The 17,718-nt window shown below is 38.9% G+C and overlaps 1 protein-coding gene across 12 annotated transcripts in view; it reads left to right on the top strand.

Annotated features, from left to right (window-relative positions):
* Window positions 1-17,718, top strand: part of MAGI1 (membrane associated guanylate kinase, WW and PDZ domain containing 1) — a 782,434-nt gene that overhangs the window by 649,127 nt on the left and 115,589 nt on the right. For all 12 annotated transcript variants that reach the window (XM_056129863.1, XM_056129871.1, XM_056129870.1 and 9 more), the window contains exon 5: window positions 8,122-8,323. In XM_056129863.1, the coding sequence (XP_055985838.1) occupies window positions 8,122-8,323 (202 nt within the window). The remainder of the gene's footprint in view (window positions 1-8,121; window positions 8,324-17,718) is intronic.

Raw genomic sequence — 17,718 nt, 5'->3', positions numbered from 1 at the left:
TGTGGCATTGCTGGGTTATTCAGTAGCTCAGTTCTTACTTTGAGAAATCTGCATACTGCTTTTCACAGGGATTGAATCAGACAACATTCCCACCAGCAGTGAATGACAGGCCTTTTACACCACATCCCAACCAACACAGATTGTTCCCAGGTTTTTTTTTTATATATATATATATATATATATATGTCATTCTCACTGGTGTGAGTATATCTCATTGTCATCTTGATTTGAATTTCCCTAAGTGACAATGACACTTCTTCATGTGCCTGTTGACCTTGAAAGAATTCTTCAAAGAATTGTCTGTTCATTTCCTCTCCCCATTTTTTTGAACATTTTTGTTGTTGTTGTTTGTGTGTGTTCAAAACAATGTGTGTGGGTGCTCACCGTGTGTGTGCATTCGGTGGCCATAAGCTTTCCCACCCCGGCCTGCCACTGTTGCCAACAGATGCATGAAGGAGGGAACAGGACCGCCAAGCTGAGTGGTGATCAGTTGCCATTTATTCCAATCTCTGTTTCATTTATTCCATTCTTCCCATGCGCCTATTCCAGTCTCACTGTGTGCCCCATTCTAGAATTCGCTGCCCCTCATTCCCATTTCCTACCCCCAAGCTAGTCTCACTCTGCCCCCAGTCTCACTCACTGTCCATATTCCTGCTCCCCATGCTTACTTTTCATTATGGAGAACAATCACCAAGGGTTGGGGGTAGCAATTACACATAGGTAAGATAGTATAATCAACATATTTTAAAGTAAAGCCCTTCCTTTCGATTAAGCTCTTCTGAGACAAAGATCTCATCCAGCTAGGAGATCCGCTCAAGGACATTATTTCATCTAAGGACGTAATTTTCCTTTCCTTAGTCCATAAACAATCATTCTAAATTTACTTCTTAATAATCTTTCTAGTAATTTTGTATAGACACAGTAAGAAATTATTATGCTTATAGGGTGGCTCTCCTGGGAACATCTCACTATATATCCCAGACAATAGTCCTCAGGCCAGATTAGTCCTTCCTAATCCCTGCAGGGTCCTTGTCCAGTCACTTCTCCTTGGGTTATGATAGAATTTTTCCATGATCACGCTCTTTATTATAAATTTTATGGAGCTTGGCCCGTCCCTTTTTGATGCTGGTGTAGCTCGCAGCTTGCCCTGGGTCCATCCAAGTCCCTTCATGGGGACCCTGCTTTGGGGGTGCTAGGACCTAAGGGCAATTTAGGCTTAAATTGAGTAAATATGACTGATGCCCAGGAGTAAATATTATTTGGAGTCAGTTAACTCCCAAGTTATAAAAGCATAGATTAACTGTCTCCCTGTTTCTATACAAAAAGGACATTGCTCTAAAGTAAACTGCAAACGACATAAAAGAAAGAGAATATTTCACTTACAAAATCCAGAGATCTCTGAAGACTCTGACTTTACAAGTTACAGGTTCTGATTAGGGGAGATGAGCGATTAACAGATTGGGGAAGCAGAGAACAAAGGAGAAGTTAAAGGTGAATGGGAGTGCTTTGCTAGTATTGTGATGGGTGTTACTCAGTAAACCTAAACTCCTTGCTGCATAGGAGAAAGGACTGACCAATGTAATCCAACAGTTATTGTTGTTGCTGCTGAGTTTTGTGAATACTTTATGTATTTTGGATGTCAATCCATTATCTGATGTGTTAGGTAAAAATATTTTCTTTTAGTTGGGCATGTCAAATTTAGCCCATATTTCTTTTGCTATGCAGACACTCTTTAATTTGATGAAATCCCATTCCCCTTCCCCTACACCTGGTTTTTGAACTACGGCTGGCAGTGCTCAGTTCTCTCTCTGGGCACTGCTCAGGAAGGACTCCTAGCAAGGGTCCAGGATCATATAGGGTGCCAAGAATTGAATCTGGTTCAGCCTCATGGAAGACAAGCTCCCTACCTGCTGTATTATTACTTTGACCCCTGTTTATTTTTTATTCTGTTGCCTTTGCCTTTGAAATAATAGCATTAAAAACAAGTTGTGATCCACACCGAGGAAGACTCTTCCTATATTTTCTTCAGTGTATTTTATGAATTCTGGTCTGATCTCAAGGTGTTTGGTCCATTTTGAATTGAATTTGTGTAAACTATGAGGTATGGATCCAGCTATTTTTTTTAACTTGTGTTTACACAGTTTTCCCAAAATGATTTGTTATAGAGGCTATATTTACTTCATTTCATTTCACATACCCAGTTCCTTTGTTGAAGATTAGTTAACAGTAGAGCTGAGGATTTGTCTTTGGTTATTCAATTCTAAGAGTCTATCCTTATTCCAGTACCATGCTGTTTTTATCACTATGGCTTTATAATGTACTTTAAAGTTAGATGAGATGCCTCCAGCTTGTTTTTCTGTATGGTTTTGGTTATTTGGTATTTTATGATTCCATATGACGTACTGACTATTCTTAAGGCCTTAAAGAATATCTTCTGAATTTGGTTGAAGACTGGCTTAACCTATATAGGAATTTACATAGGTGATCATTTTGACAATATTGTTTTTTCCAATCCATGAATATCAAATATTCTTTCATTTTTGAAGGTCTTCTATCCCTTTCTAAAGTAATTCAAAGTCTTTGTGGTATGACCTCTCACCTCTTTTGTTAAATGTATTCCTAGATATTTGAAGTTTTTGGACATTATTTTCAATGGGATAGACCGTTTGATCACTTTTTCTTCTAATTTGTTGTTTATATCTGGGAATGCAACCTATTTTGTATGTTGACTTTGTAGCCCTCACAACTTTGCTGTATTGATTGTTTTCAGGAACTTGTCAATTGAATCTTATAATTCTTATCATGTCATTTGCAAATAGGAATAATTTGACTTCTTTTCTATTTGATACTTACTCTTAATCATTTTAGCTAAGGCTTCAAATATTATATGAATTAAAGTAAAGACTAGACATCCTTGCCTTATATTTTATCTCAGAGGGAATGTTTTTAAATTTTCAACTGTTGGAATAACACTGACTGTGGATTTTTTATAGATGGCTATTACTATCTTAAGAAAGGTTTCTTCCACCTCTATCTTACTGATTTTTTTTTTCATGAATAGATGTTGGATGTTGTTGAAAGTTTTCTCTGCATCAATTGATCTTATGATTTTTAGTTTTCCTTTTATTGGTGCTGTATATAATGTTAATTGATTTATATATGTTGAACCATCTTTGCGTGCCTGAAATGAATCCCACTTGTACATGGTGTATAATTTTTTATGTGCTATTGAATTAGATTTGCCAAGATTCTTTTTTTAAAATTTTTATTAGTGAAACACCATGAGGTACAGTTGTAGACTTACAAATTTTTGTACTTGGGTTTCAGTTATACAACAATTGAGTACCCATCCCTCCACCAGTGCCCATTTTCCACCACCAATGATCCCAGTATCCCTCCCACCCCTCCATCCTCCCCAGCCCACCCCACCTCTGTGAATTTGCCAAGATTCTGTTGAGGAATTTTGCCTGATGTTTGCCAGATAAATTGGTCTCAAATTTTCTTTTCTAATAGTGTATCTAGTTGCTTTGCATATTAGTGTAATGTTAGCTTCATAGGAGCTGTTAGGAAGGAACCCTCTTTCTAAAACATTTGGAAAGAGCTTAAGGAGTAAAAGCAGTGGATCTTTTCTGAATGTTTGATAGAACCACTGGTAAACCCACCTGAATCAGGGTGTTTGTTCTTGGGGAAATTCTTAATTATTTTTTCAATTTCTTTGCTCTGATAGGTCTTTTTGATTTTCTACTTCCTCCTCATGCTCTTTTGGAAGATTTCATGATTCTAAGAATCTGTCCATTTCTTCTAGGTTTTCCATTGTAACAGCATAAAGTTGTTAAATAACTTCATAATATTTTCTTGGAGGTCTTTTGTAATGTGTCCTCTTTTGTCTCTGATACAACTTATGTAGGCATTTTCTCTTTTTTCCTCATGAGCCTAGCTAAAAGTTTGTCTGTCTTTTGTTCAATTGAAGAACCAGATTTCGGTTTGAGTCTTTGTATTGCTTTCTTGACTTCTGTACAGTTGGCTTCTATTCTAATTTTATTATTTCCTTCCTTTTATTATTATTTTGTATTCATGTGTTGTTTTTCCTTCCACTTTCATAGATGCATCTTTAGGTTGTTGATTTGAGGTTTTTCTTTTTTCCTAATGTAGGCTTGTATTGCTATGAATTTCCCCCCAGTGCAGCTTTTACTGTACCAGTAGATTCTCATAACCTATTTCTTCATTCTCATTCATTTCAAAGAAACTTTTTATTTCTTCCTTGTTCTCCTCCTTGATCCAGTATTAACAGTGTTTTGTTGAACTTCTAAGTGTTGGTGGTTTCCCCCATCTTCTTTTGTGGTTAATTTCTATGTTCATGGTATTGTGGTCTGAGAGGGTGCTTGCCATGATTTTTATATTCGTAAATTTAGGTATATTTGAGTTATGCCCTAGTAAGTGATCTATCCTGGAGAATACTTTGTGTGCTCTAGAGAAGAATGTATGTTTGAATTTTGGGGAATAGGGGGCCCTTAATGTTAGAAGAGTATTAATCCATGTTCTTATATCTCCTCACTTAGGGCTTTTGTCTATTTACTGATATTCTGTCTGCTTGATATGTCCATTTGCAAAAGTGGGGATATTGAAGTCTTCCACTGCTGTGTTTCCTTCCATGTGTTTCTTACAGCTTGTGAGCAGAAGCTTTTGCTGCCCTTTTATTTAGTGCATATATTTTGACAAGATTAATGCTTGTTGATCCATTGTTCCCTTAACCAATATGTAGTGTCCATCCTTGTCTCTAATTACTTTCTGAGGATTGAATGCTATTTGTTGTGATGTAAGTATGGCTATCCCAGTTTGGTTTTTGTCTGCCTTCGGCTGAATGGATTGACTGCTTTTCCATCCTTTCACCTTAGCCCTGTGTGTATGCTGTGAATTTAAGAGTGCTTTCTGTAAGCAGCAAATAGATGGATTTTGTTTCCCAACAACTTTATTTCATTTGCTAGGAGAGTTTAATTCATTAAGATTCAGAGAGATTATTGATATAAAGAAAGGGTTGTGCTGCCTTTTGTGGGGAGGAGCATAAGATATTTTTTACATTTGGACATTTGCTTTTTATAAGCAGCTTTTCAGTAATTCACGCAGGGCTGTAGAAATGTCATCAGCTCTTGTTTGAGAATAGTTTTATCTCTCTCAAATCTAAATGACAGCTTCACAGAATAGTGAACTCTAAGTTAAAAATTTTATTTTAATTCAGTGCTTTGAATATGCAATTCCACTCTTTCTTGCTTGCATGATATCGTCTGGGAGATCTGTTTGACTCTTATGTCATTTTCTTTGTAAGGTTTTTACTTCTCTTTTCATGCTTCAGGTAGTCTATTTCTCTCTCTCTCTCTTCCTGGTTTTTGTAATTTTGGTGACTGGGTCTCTTGGTGTTGTTATTTGAGTCTATTTTGTTTGGTACTCTTGAGTCTCTTGAAGCTGTAGTAGCCTTCCTCCGAAGACTCAGGAAGTCTTAAATATTCTACCAGTTATTCTTTTACCAATCATTTTTTCATTTTCTCTTTTCTTCTCTCCTTTGGGTATTCATTATCCCTCTTGCTGTTATCCATTAAGTAGCTTGCATTCCCATCTTTTACTTCTCTTTTGCCACTTGATTATTCCTGCTAGCTTGTATTTTGTCCTCAAGTTAGCTGATAGAGTTTTCTGTCTTCAAAATTTTTTTTGCAGTGGCTTGCTATTGTATTTTTCAGCTCCTTTAATTCCATTTGTATGGATTCTTTCATACTCTGAATCAATTCTTTTTGTGTTGATTTAATTTCTCTTCCAGTGATTGCTTAATTTCCATTGCCGTTGCATGGAATGTTGATTTGAGATCCTTCTTGAAGAGGCTTGAGAATTTTGCTGAGCTTGAGGACTTGTCTGGACTTCTGTTCCAATATGCCAGTGAATTTACTTGTTTCTCTATTGTCTTTAGAATTTTGTAGGTGCTGACATTTGAGCTTTAGATTCCTGATTATCTGAGTGCTGATCTGAATTGTAATTCTACACTAAGGGAATACAGCTTATGATCTGTTATTCTATTTTCTTGACCCTCTTATATTTTAGGAGACAGACGGGTATAGGTGTAGTTCCTCCCATTTAGATACCAGGCTTTGTATGTAGGTACTCTGAAACAGAATAAGAAAACTCATGGTTTTCCTCCAACCATTTAGAGTATGTCCACATTTCAATAGAGTAGTTGTGTGGACCCTAACATGTCTGTGTGGTTTCAGGTGTCACATCATGGACACTAGGATCAGTGCACCCACCTTTTTGAATTTAGAGATGAGTTCAACTCTAGGACTGGCAGGGATACGACAGATGGCATAGCAGAGGTTCCCTAAAGTTTAGAGACTGGTCCAATTGGCTTAAACAAAAAAGGGAATTTAGGGCATCACCAAGCAACTAAAGGAGTGCAGAATACATGGAATCGAAGATTCAATAGTAGGAATTAAACTTTTCTGTTTCTTGTCTGTATTCCTTTATGCAGGCTTAGTTTTCAGACAGATCTTGCCAAGCTTTATTAAGATGGTTATCAAAACCTACAGCATGAAAATCTATTTACACAAATAAATTTTTAGCATCCAGAAGTCATCTCTTATTTGGTAGTTGGAGTTCTAAGTACCAAACAGAATTTCCTGATGTTTGTTGATTTGCCTTGGCTCCTGTGACTGATCCAGGTACAAAAGCCAAAGTGATCAGATTCTCGGGATTGGCAAAGAGCAGAGCTTGAAGTGTCTGTATGAGCTCAGGGTGGGTTTGAATCCGCTCTCTCCTGAAACACAGGCTGAGGAGGGGGAGAGGGTGGTTTCCAAAGGAGGACTGAATGGTGGTATCAGAAGAGGAAGTAAACACAGGGTAGAACAAGAACATCAGCAGCTTTTGCGATAGTGGTGACATCGAAGGAGGTGGGTGTTGAATCAACTTGCTATTTCCTCCATCTGTCTTTTGGATCACCTTCATTCTTGTGTGTGTTTGGGAGCTACTCATCAGAGAAAAATTTGAAAACAGCCGTTTATTATTCCTCAGTCTGCTTTCCGTGAATCAGAAATGTCTACCAGAGAATTACCGTGGGAGAGAAAATAACTGCACCCTCTGATCACTGTGTTTTAAAGCCCCGTGGAGACTGACATTTAATATCATCAACCGCTTAAAAAATTCAGCCAGAATGTCAACAATGCTGCTTGTGGACACTTGTATGACATCACTGTTTGCTGGTTCTAGTTAGTGAGGAGGCAAGGAGACTCACCTCCTCCGAATTGTCTTTTAAAACCCAAGTCAAATAAGTCCTCCCACATGGTGCAGTTCTAGGGTAACTGTCTTGGTTTTCACAGGAACATTATCCTCACTTTTCAAAAAGAGTCTCAGATGTGACTCAATGGTGGAATAGCATTTCTGTTTTCCAAAAAAAAAATATGTAGGATGTGGGGTGTCATAACCAGCAGTGCTCAGCATTTACTCCTGGCAGTTCTCAGGGGATCATATCGGGTGCTGGGGATTGAATCAGGGTCAGCTGCATGCAAGGCAAGTGCCTTAACACCTGTAGTGTCTCTCCAGGAAGATTCTGAATTTTTACATACTTTCTAGCCTGATTTGTTAGGCTTTCATCTTTGCCCGTGCCTACTAGTTTTTTTTTCAATAATTCATACGTAGTGGGCAGTGATAAGTATCTCAAGTTTTCATCATGGGCTTTCCCCCTTCTCTGCTTCTGGCCTCCCAGAGTCATCAGAATCCTGAAAGGAGATGATACCTATGGAGTGGGAGTACTTTTCAGTCTGTATATTAATTATCTTGTTAATAAAGGAGACTTGAGGATTTGAGTCATAATTCTAATTCCTTAACAGTTTCAAGATTGGGAGAAAGTCATTACTTGAGCAAGTTTTTTTTTCCTCTTCTTAGGCAAAATTAATTTTTTCCACAATTTTGATAGTTTTGATAGTTTCCACTTAAAGAACTTTAAACAAAACAGAGTATACAGTCATTGGCTGCCAAAAATGAAACAATGTGGTTTTAAGGAATATAGGCGCATATAGTAGGGACCTTCCTAGAGTTGGCCATGGGTAATTAAGTATTTTCTCTTCTCTCCCTGTTATTAAATAGCCGATTCTGGTGACCAAGAAGAGCACACTCTCCACGACACGACACTGTTGCCTGTGAATAGTAGCATCATTGCTGCTCCCATCACGGACCCTTCTCAGAAGTTCCCTGAATACCTACCTCTTTCTGCAGAGGATAATTTAGGTCCTCTACCTGAAAACTGGGAGATGGCCTATACCGAAAATGGAGAAGTCTATTTTATAGAGTAAGTATATTACTGTTTCTGCCCATATCTCTTCTTTTTCACCCCTTTCCTTTTCCTTTTCTGTTTCTGCAGATGTAAATACTTAAAAGAATTCATTGATGATGCACTGATGGCATTCGCTTACATGGTTTTACAAACTTTGTACAAGGGAATTTTGTATCATCCTAATCACTGAGTGGGAAGAATATGAGGAAACATAAGGTTGATAATTTCCCTAAAGGGTTGCACAATTGAATTATGTATGTATGTTACATAATATAGGAAGACTATATTTTAACTGTTACAAATAGTTAAGTCCTTTGTTCATTTTTCAAAGTTTGATTGCAATTTAATTTTAATTGTATTTTAAGACTTCATATACTTTGAATACTGTTCCTTAATTATATTTGTGATTTGCAAAAATTTTATCACAGTCTTGGTTTTCTTTTTATTATCAAAACTGTGTCTTTTGAAGAGCCAAAATTTTAAGGTTTTGATGAAATCTACCAGATATTTTTCTCTTATGGATCATGGTTTTAATGTAATAAGTTAATAAGTCTTTTACTAATCTATATATTGCAGTCTTTTTTTGGTTCTATTTTAGGAGATTTATAATTATAAATTTGCAGTTGGGTCAGTGATTCATTTTAGGCTACTTTACAGATACTGCATAGGGTTTACAGATCAATTTTGAGAATATAAATATAAAATTTTTTTAGAATTATAGAACTTAAATCCCATATAGTTAAACACTTACTAACCTTTCTGGGGGAAAAATAAAAACATATAAAATTGAAACAGTTAAGATAATAAGATTTTTCTTATTCTTTTTTTCTCTACTTCTTAAAAAGACTATACTTTGACTCTGTTATTAAGAAAGATATCTACAGGGGCTAGAGCAATAGCACAGCGGGTAGGGCATTTGCCTTGCATGCGGCCGACCCAGATTCGATTCCCAGCATCCCATATCCCATATGATCCCCTGAGCACCGCCAGCAGTAATTCCTGAGTGCAGAGCCAGGAGTAAACCCTGTGCATTGCCAGGTGTGACCCAAAAAGGAAAAAAAAGATATCTACAGTTTACCACTGAAAATGAGAAACAAAATAGGCAATGTGAGAAGCAAAATATGGCCAAAGAAATAGCTCAATGAGTTGAAATGCATGATTTGCATGCAGGAGGGTTAGGTGTAGTCCTTGGAACCACAAGGTCCCCATCACAACCACAAGCACCACCAGGAGCATTAGCCAAGCACCCAGTCAGAAGTAGAGTCTAAGCGTGACTGGATGTGGCCCAAAAATAAATGGGTAAATGAAGTAAAGCCTAATTAAAAGCATAGATAAGGTCGTGAAGGCCATGCTTAGAACAACCCCAGTTGCATAGGGTGTTACTCCCAATGTACCCCAAGAGTAAGTATATATCAATCTGGTAGCTGATATAGATTGAAATTCTTCTGTTCAGTGAACCATTCCAAAGAGGTATTGAGGAGAATAAATGTGGAGTCTTACTTTATAAATCGTATGGGTATGTACACATGTACATTTGCTTCTGTGAATATGTTGATACACTTCTACAAATAGAACACATTTCAAAGTGTCTCTCAGCGCATGTTTGAATCAAGTAAGCAAATCAATTTATTTTCCTAACCACATTGGAATTTGAATCTATATTTTCATCAGATGTATATCTGAGCATGTAATTTTGTAATTTAAAAATCAGCAAAGATAAAGTATAATTTTCTTGAAGACTTGGGAGAGAGGGGAAAGCCATGGGTCCTGAAACTCCCTTTTTTATATCTGAGATTAGAAAACTAGAGCTCTCATTCATTTTCCCACCAGAAGGCAAGGACTATCTCTGGTTCTTTCTTGGTGTTAATGAATGCCAAAGGGGGAAGATGCAGGCTTTTCCTGGTATCAAGGATTGTATGATTAAAGGTTTCACATATAAAGTCATAGCTCCTGCTATTAACTAGTTATGTGTCTTAAGAAATTTGAGTTTACACTTGTTAATCTTTATTTTCAATATCTGAAAATGCACATTAATATTATTAGTCATACCTACCTTAACAGAGTATCCCAAGAATTAATAAGATGAATGATATAAAGTACTTGGGCTAATATTAATTAGTAATTTGTATTTCCAGTGTTAGCATTTTTATCATCATCATTTTTGTTTATTCATTTATTTTTTTGCTTTTGAGTCACACCCAGGTATGCCTAGGGGTTCTTCTTGGCACTGCACTCAGGAATTACTCCTGTTGGTGCTTGGGGGACCATATGGGATGCCGGGGATTGAACTGAGGTCAGCTGCGTGCAAGACAAAAAACCCCTACCACCAGTACTATCGTTCCTGCCCTCATCATCATCTTTAACGTTATTGAGTTATTTAAATATAATAAAAGTAAATGTTAACTGTAACCTCAGGATTTTATAATTTCGCAGTTTGTCTTCGAAATGATGTCCATTATGAAAAAAAATTGTGTTGAGAAAGGGAAGTATAACATTGGTCTTCCTGATAGTCAGATGTGAAATTCAAGCTCTTGGAAAGAAAGTACCAATAATTTTTCTTAAGACTGAAGCGATAGCACAGCGGTAGAGCGTCTGCCTTGCACGCAGCCAACATGGCCAACCCGAGTTCGATTCCTCCGCCCCTCTCGGAGAGCCCGGCAAGCTACCGAGAGTATTGGATATGCCAGACACAGTAACAACAAAGTCTCCAATGGAGACGTTACTGGGCCCGCTCGAGCAAATCGATGATCAACGGGAGGGCCTTTACTTTTTACTTTACTTAAGACTGAATCGTTCCAGAGCTGGAGAAATAGTGTAGTGGCTAGGCTGCTTGCATTACATGCAGCCAACTCTGGTTCAGCCTCAGGCATGATCCCCTAAGCGCTACCAAGAGTGACCGTAGAACATCAAATTAGAAGTGTAGCCACTGAGCATAATCATGTGTCTCCCCTCCCCCCCCCCCCCAAATAAAAGGAATAAAAGGCAGGGTATATATTTCAAAGTAATTTGCTTATCTTGATGGTTAGTCAAATACTAGTTCTTAAGACTGATTGGGTCATACCCGGTGATGTTCAGGGGTTACTCCTGGCTCTGCACTCAGGAATTATTCCTCGTGGTGCTCTGGGGACCATATGGAATTCCAGGGTTCGAACCCAAGTTGGCCACATCAAGACAAATGCCCTACCCACTGTGCTATTGCTCCAGTCCCTGACCTGGTTTTATTTGTCTGTTTATTTTAGTTTTACTGATTATGAGAAATCTAAGAACTGCTAGAACTTTAACACACACAAAAAATAAAAAATCAAATATGAACTTAAAAAACAAAACAAAACATAAGATGTCAAAAAATAAAGCATGATCACCAGGGAGCTTGGAGTTTTCTTTTTACCACAGACATTTCAAATTCAGCTGAGAAGCCAGTAATCCAGGAATATTAATAGGTAGAAATGACAGGAGTAGAAAAGCTTTAATATAATAAAAAGCTTATACTCTCGATAAAAGGCCAGGAAAAAAAGTCCTACAAGATTGAAAGCTCATATTGAAAAAACAAACTCTGTAGACCTCAGCCAGTATTCTAAAAACAAACAATCAAACAAACAACAACATTAACAAAACAACAAACTATGGCCCCGTCTCTGTCAGTCCCAGTTAGGTGGGGAGTCTGGACCAGCGCCCTCCCCAAATGATGACTTGGACTCCAAGTTTCCCTGCCAGGAGGTGTCAGACAAGACCGATGGAGAGCTGGGATAGAGGTCCTCCTGGTGCCACATGAATTCAGTGGGGACCTTGTCAGGGAGCCTGGACTTCCTCACTCCCTCCTGCGGCGGTGCCAATGGAGGCTCCCCGAGAGTCAGTTCTTTTGTCACTAGGCTGTGTAAAGGGTCGCCCCTCCCGCAGAATGTTTGAAAATTGAGTTGGGAGCAGCAACTGGCATTCCTCCTCTTCCCAACCACACTGGTATTGTGGATGGGTTAATGGGCAGCTAGAAGTCCCACCCCTGCCCAACAATAACGAGGAGCTGCTCATCATCGTGGGATCAACAGAGGCCAAACGGTGGCTACAGGCTTCTATCCCCCACCTGAAAGTTACAGGTACTATCACCCCTACTTCTGTTGTAGCAGGGTCAGAGAAAATCAGCTAGAACTTCGCTTAAATCAGACCCCAGGTTTAGAAGCTGAGCGATAGCACAGCCAGTAGGGTGTTTGCCTTGCATGTGGACGACCCAATTTTGATTCCCAGCCTCCCACATGGTTCTCCCAAGCACCATCAGTAGTAATTCCTGAGTGCACGAGCCAGGAGTAACCCCTGTGCATCACCGGATGTAACCCCCCAAATAAAAGAAAAAGAAAAAAATTAGATCTCAGGTTTATAAAACACTACCCCCAGTGGCCATGTTTTAATAAAATGTTCACGTTATTTCAGGAGCCAGGAATTTTCAGCTTAAGTGAGAAAAGACAGTATCTGCCAATACCAAGATGATAGGTTAGTCAGCACTGAAAAAGATTCTGTTTCTCCTGTCTTTACAATTTATCTAGGGACCTCCCCTGGCAGTTCTGAGGGGAAGGGTTCTGGGTTCAATGCCAGTGGTTTCTGCCCAATGCTGTGTGACCTGATTGTGCAGAGTGAGGAATCTCACCTGGGGCTCCCAAGTGTGGAGTGTGTGTGGCTGGAGGGATAGCACAGTGGGTAGGGCGTTTGCCTTGCACGCGACCGACCAGGGTTCTATTCCCAGCATCTCATATGGTCCCCTGAGCACTGCCAGGGGTAATTCCTGAGCACAGAGCCAGGAGTGACCCCTGTGCATTGCTGGGTGTGACCCAAAAAGAAAAAACAAAACAAAACAAAACCAAGTGTGGAGTGTGTGACCCAGCCTTTGCAGTCATCCGCTCCAGTTGCCTGCACAAAAATTTTGAAGCAGCCATTCATAAAAGGTTTTCAGTGGGCAATTATAAGCATGCGTGAAACAAATGGAAACATAAAAACCAGAAAGTCTTAGTAGGGTTGGAAAGATAGTACAAGAGAAAAGGTGCTTGCCTAGTATGTGGCTGACCCTCGTTCAATCCCTGGTACCACTTGTGTTCTTTTTAGAACTGTCAGGAATCACTCCTAAGCAAAGAGCCAAGAATAGCTCTCGAGCACCAACTGGATATGCCCAAACACTTTTTAAAAAGGCAGGAAAGGAATCTTAGCACAACAGATAATCTAAAAATGGAAAAGGTAAAGGTAACGGCCCTCCCGTTGATCGTCGATTTGCTCGAGCGGGCCCAGTAACGTCTCCATTGGAGCGCGCCCAAAAATGGAAAAATCAAAGCTAAAAAAATTTAACAACTAAAATCAAAAGCTCAGTAGACAGGTTTGAGAGTAGAATAGAAGGGGGTGGGGAAGAATAAGTAAACCAAAATATAGAAAATAAAAATGACCAGTGTGACCAGTGAAGAAAATTGACATGATAAGGCAATGAACAGAACTTCAGGGATCTTTAGAACAGTAACAAATGAGCTAATATATTTGCTACTAGAATTCCAGAGCAGTAGGAGAAGCTGAGAAAGTACTGAGGAAATGAAATTCTTCCCAAATTTTGCTGAAGAAATAAAGTTTAGAGAACCCAATTGAACCCAAACAGGATAAATTAAAATAAAATAACATCAAGGCACATCAAGGTCAAATATCTAGAAACCAAAGACAAAGAAAAATATTTAAAATTAGGATCATGCCATTTAATGAGTGAAATCATTCAAGTGACAGTATGTTTCTTTCAAGAAGGTGTAGAGCGCAGAAGGGGGCAACTTCAACACTTTCCATTTCTGAAAATAATCAACTCAGAGTTATATAGAGAGTGAAATGAAAAGGAAATAGATATTTTAAAGTAAGGTAAAGTAAGATCATTTGTTACGCACAGCCCATTCTAAATGATTTTCTCATGGGTATTTTCTAACAAGCAACAGTTATATAAGTGAAGTCATTTTAGGAATGAAGAATACTAGGGATGAAGAAAGAATAGTGGGAAAATGTATAGGTAAACGAAGTAGGTTTTGTTCAATCGGTTTTGAGCGCTAAAGCCCCCACCCCCAAAAAAAGGGAAACAGTCGTCTAATAGGTTTTTAATTGTATAGCAGAAAACAAATATCTAAGACCTCAAGAAATATTTCAAAGGTTTCAAAGGTTTGGAGATTGTGGGTTTGATTTCTAGGACTGCATGGTTCTCTGAGTTCTGTAGGTGTGTCTCAGAATCACCACAAAAGGCAATACTCAAGACATTTTGATTAAAGATGACAGAGGGTTTAGGAATAGACATAAATATAATGTGTACATATGTGTGTATATCTCTCTCCCCCTCTGTCTGTCTGTCTATATATAGATACTTTGAGAATATCTCAAAAGCAATTTAAAACATGACTTTGAACTGAATCAAAATGAAGATAAAGCATATCAGAAGAATGAGACACAGCCAAAGCAGTGATGGGAGTTAAGTTTAAGTCTTAAATCAGCAATCTAAGCTTCCTACTTATGATCCTGGTAAAAGAAGGGCAAATAAAACTTGAAATAAGTAGATGAAGGAAATAAAGAGAGGGCAAAAGTCAATGAATTGAAAAAATTACATCGGGGGAAAAATCAATGAAACAAACTGTTGTTTTTTCAGAAAGGTTAATAACATTGAAGAACCTATTGAAACTCAGAAAGAAAGAAAAATGAAAAGGCACAAATTATCTCTTCAGGAATTGAGGGATCAAAGAATCACTGCAGACCTGGTGACATCAAAAACATAATAAGAGAATGCTGCCAACAAGTCTGCGGACTAAATTGATGTATTAGATGAAATGAAGTGATTTCCTCAAAAGCACTAATCTCCACAGTTCCTTAAATATGGGACTAGACCATTTAAATATCTAAATACGACTCAACTATTAAGAACACTTTTTAATTTGAAATTTGAAAACTCCTGAAGAAGAAATCTCCAGCACTCTCACTGGGATAGTGTCAACTAGATTAACAGTATTTCTGCACAATCTCTTTTTGCTATGGAAATAGCACTGCCAGTTGTTTATGAAAACAATGTTATCAGAAACAAGTAAGGATGGGTTGAGAAAAACTTAAAAGAAATATCTTCATGAACAAAATGCTCTACATCATTAATCATCAGGGAGATGCAGGTCAAAACAAAAATGAGGTATCATTTCATAACACAGAGACTGGCCCACATCCAGTAGACCAAAAGCAACCTGTGCTGGTGTGGACGTGGAGAGAAAGGGACACTCCTTCACTGTTGGTGGGAATGCCGACTGGTTCAGCCCTTTGGGAAAACAGTATGGATGATTCTCAAAAAATTATAAGTTGAACTCCTATTTGACCCAGCAATACCACTCCTAGGAATATATCCCAGAGAGGCAAAAAGGTACAGTCGAAGTGACATCTGCACTTGTTTGTTCATTGCAGCACTGTTCACAATAACTAGAATCTGGAAAAAACCTGAGTGCCTGAGAACAGATGACTGGTTAAAGAAACTTTGGTACATCTACACGATGGAGTACTATGCAGCTGTTAGAAAAGATGAAGTCATGAAATTTACATACAAGTGGTACTACATGGAAAGTATCATGCTAAGCGAAATGAGTCAGAAAGAGAGGGACAGACATAGAAAGATTGCATTCATCTGGGGAACATCAAGCAACAAAATAGGAGACTAACACCCAAGAATAGCTGAGATCAGTACCAGGAGGATTACTCCATGGCTTAGAGGCCAGCTGCACATGCTAGAGGAAAAGGCAGCTCAGATAGAGAAGGGAGCACCAAATAAAGGGTGTTGGGAGGTTCCTCCTAGGATGGGAGAAGCATGCTGAAAGTAGACTATAAACCAAACATGATTGCCACTCAGTGCCTCTTGCAAACCCAAAGGGGGGGGGAAGAGAGAGAGAGAGAGAGAGAGAGAGAGAGAGAGAGAGAGAGAGAGAGAGAGAGAGAGAGAGAGCGAGCGCAAAAAGGAGTGCCCTGCCACAGAGGCAGGATGGGATGGGGGGGATGGGGGGTAGGAGGGATACTGGGATTAGTGGTGGTGGAAATGGGCACTAGTGGAGGGATGGGTACTCGATCATTGTATAACTGAAACCCAAGCACAAAAACTTGTAATTCTACAACTGTACCTCATGGTGTTTCACTAATAATTTTTTTTAAATATCCTCATGAATATAGATGCAAACACCAGTAACAATATAATAGTAGCACTGTAGCACTGTCCTCTCATTGTTCATGGATTTGCTCCAGCGGGCACCAGTAACTTCTCCATTGTGAAACTTGTTACTGTGTTTCACATATTGAATACGTCTCAGGTAGCTTTCCAGGCTCTGCCATGCTGTCGGGATACTCTCAGCAGCTTGCCAGGCTCTCCAAGAGGGACGAAGGAATCGAACCCCGTTTGGCCACGTTCAAGGCAAACACCCTACCTGCTGTACTATCACTCCAGCCCAATATAATAGTATTCGCAGTACATAAAAATAATTAAAGAACTTCCTCCCCAGTTTGGGAGTCTTTGTCTCTTCTTCTACTTTCAACATACTTTTCTGTTTCACTAAAATAAAAAGAAAAATAATTATTATCACCAAGTGGGCGATAAAATAATTGTTATTTGGAGGGAGGTACACCCAGCGGTGCTTAGGACTTAATCCTTGCTCTGTGAGCAGGGACAACTCCTGACAGGCTTGAGGAATATATGAGGATATGAGGGCCGGGGATCAAACGCTGCATCAGCCATGTACAAAGCAAGCACCCTGCCCTTTATACTATCTCCCTGGTTCCTGGGTGCAATTTTTTAAAAACGAATGAAATGTACCATTATTAACAGGCAGCATTTGGGGCGGGGCAGGGCGGAGGGGTTATCTCATAATCATGTTTATTAATGTTGCTAAGTAACTTTGGTAAAGTTTAGTACCCTAAAATTTAGAATTAATTATAGAAATTCTAAGAAAATTAAGAATAGAGGATATTTTCTTCTCAGGGGGAAGGTCTTCCAAGTAATGTTCAGAGGGCCCGGGCGAGGTGGGGGGGCGGTGTCATTCTTGGTGATGCTCGGTCAATGAGGTCAGGTGGTTCAGTATTTAGTTCTGACTGTGTGATGCTGCTGAGGCCCAGTGGTGATTCTAGGGGCCTTCGGAGCACATTTGGCAGTGTGAGGGTTGGGTGTGGAGCAGGGGCTATGTGGTAAAGGAGATCAAACCTGGAACCTCACACATGCAAGGTATGTAATCTAAACCTTGAGCTGTCTTCCTGTTTCTGAGAGGGAATTTCCTTGACTTAATAAAGAACATCTACAAAAAAGAAAAAAGAAGGAAAGAAATAAAAAAGCAAGAAAGCAAGATAGCAAGTAAGCAAGTAAGAAAGAAAGAAGAAAGAAAAAGAAAGAAAAGGAAGGAAGGAAG

This window comes from Sorex fumeus, unplaced genomic scaffold, assembly GCF_029834395.1.
Source record: "Sorex fumeus unplaced genomic scaffold, SorFum_2.1 ptg000072l, whole genome shotgun sequence".
Lineage (NCBI taxonomy): Eukaryota > Metazoa > Chordata > Mammalia > Eulipotyphla > Soricidae > Sorex > Sorex fumeus.
This window is presented reverse-complemented; position numbering and strand designations above follow the sequence as displayed.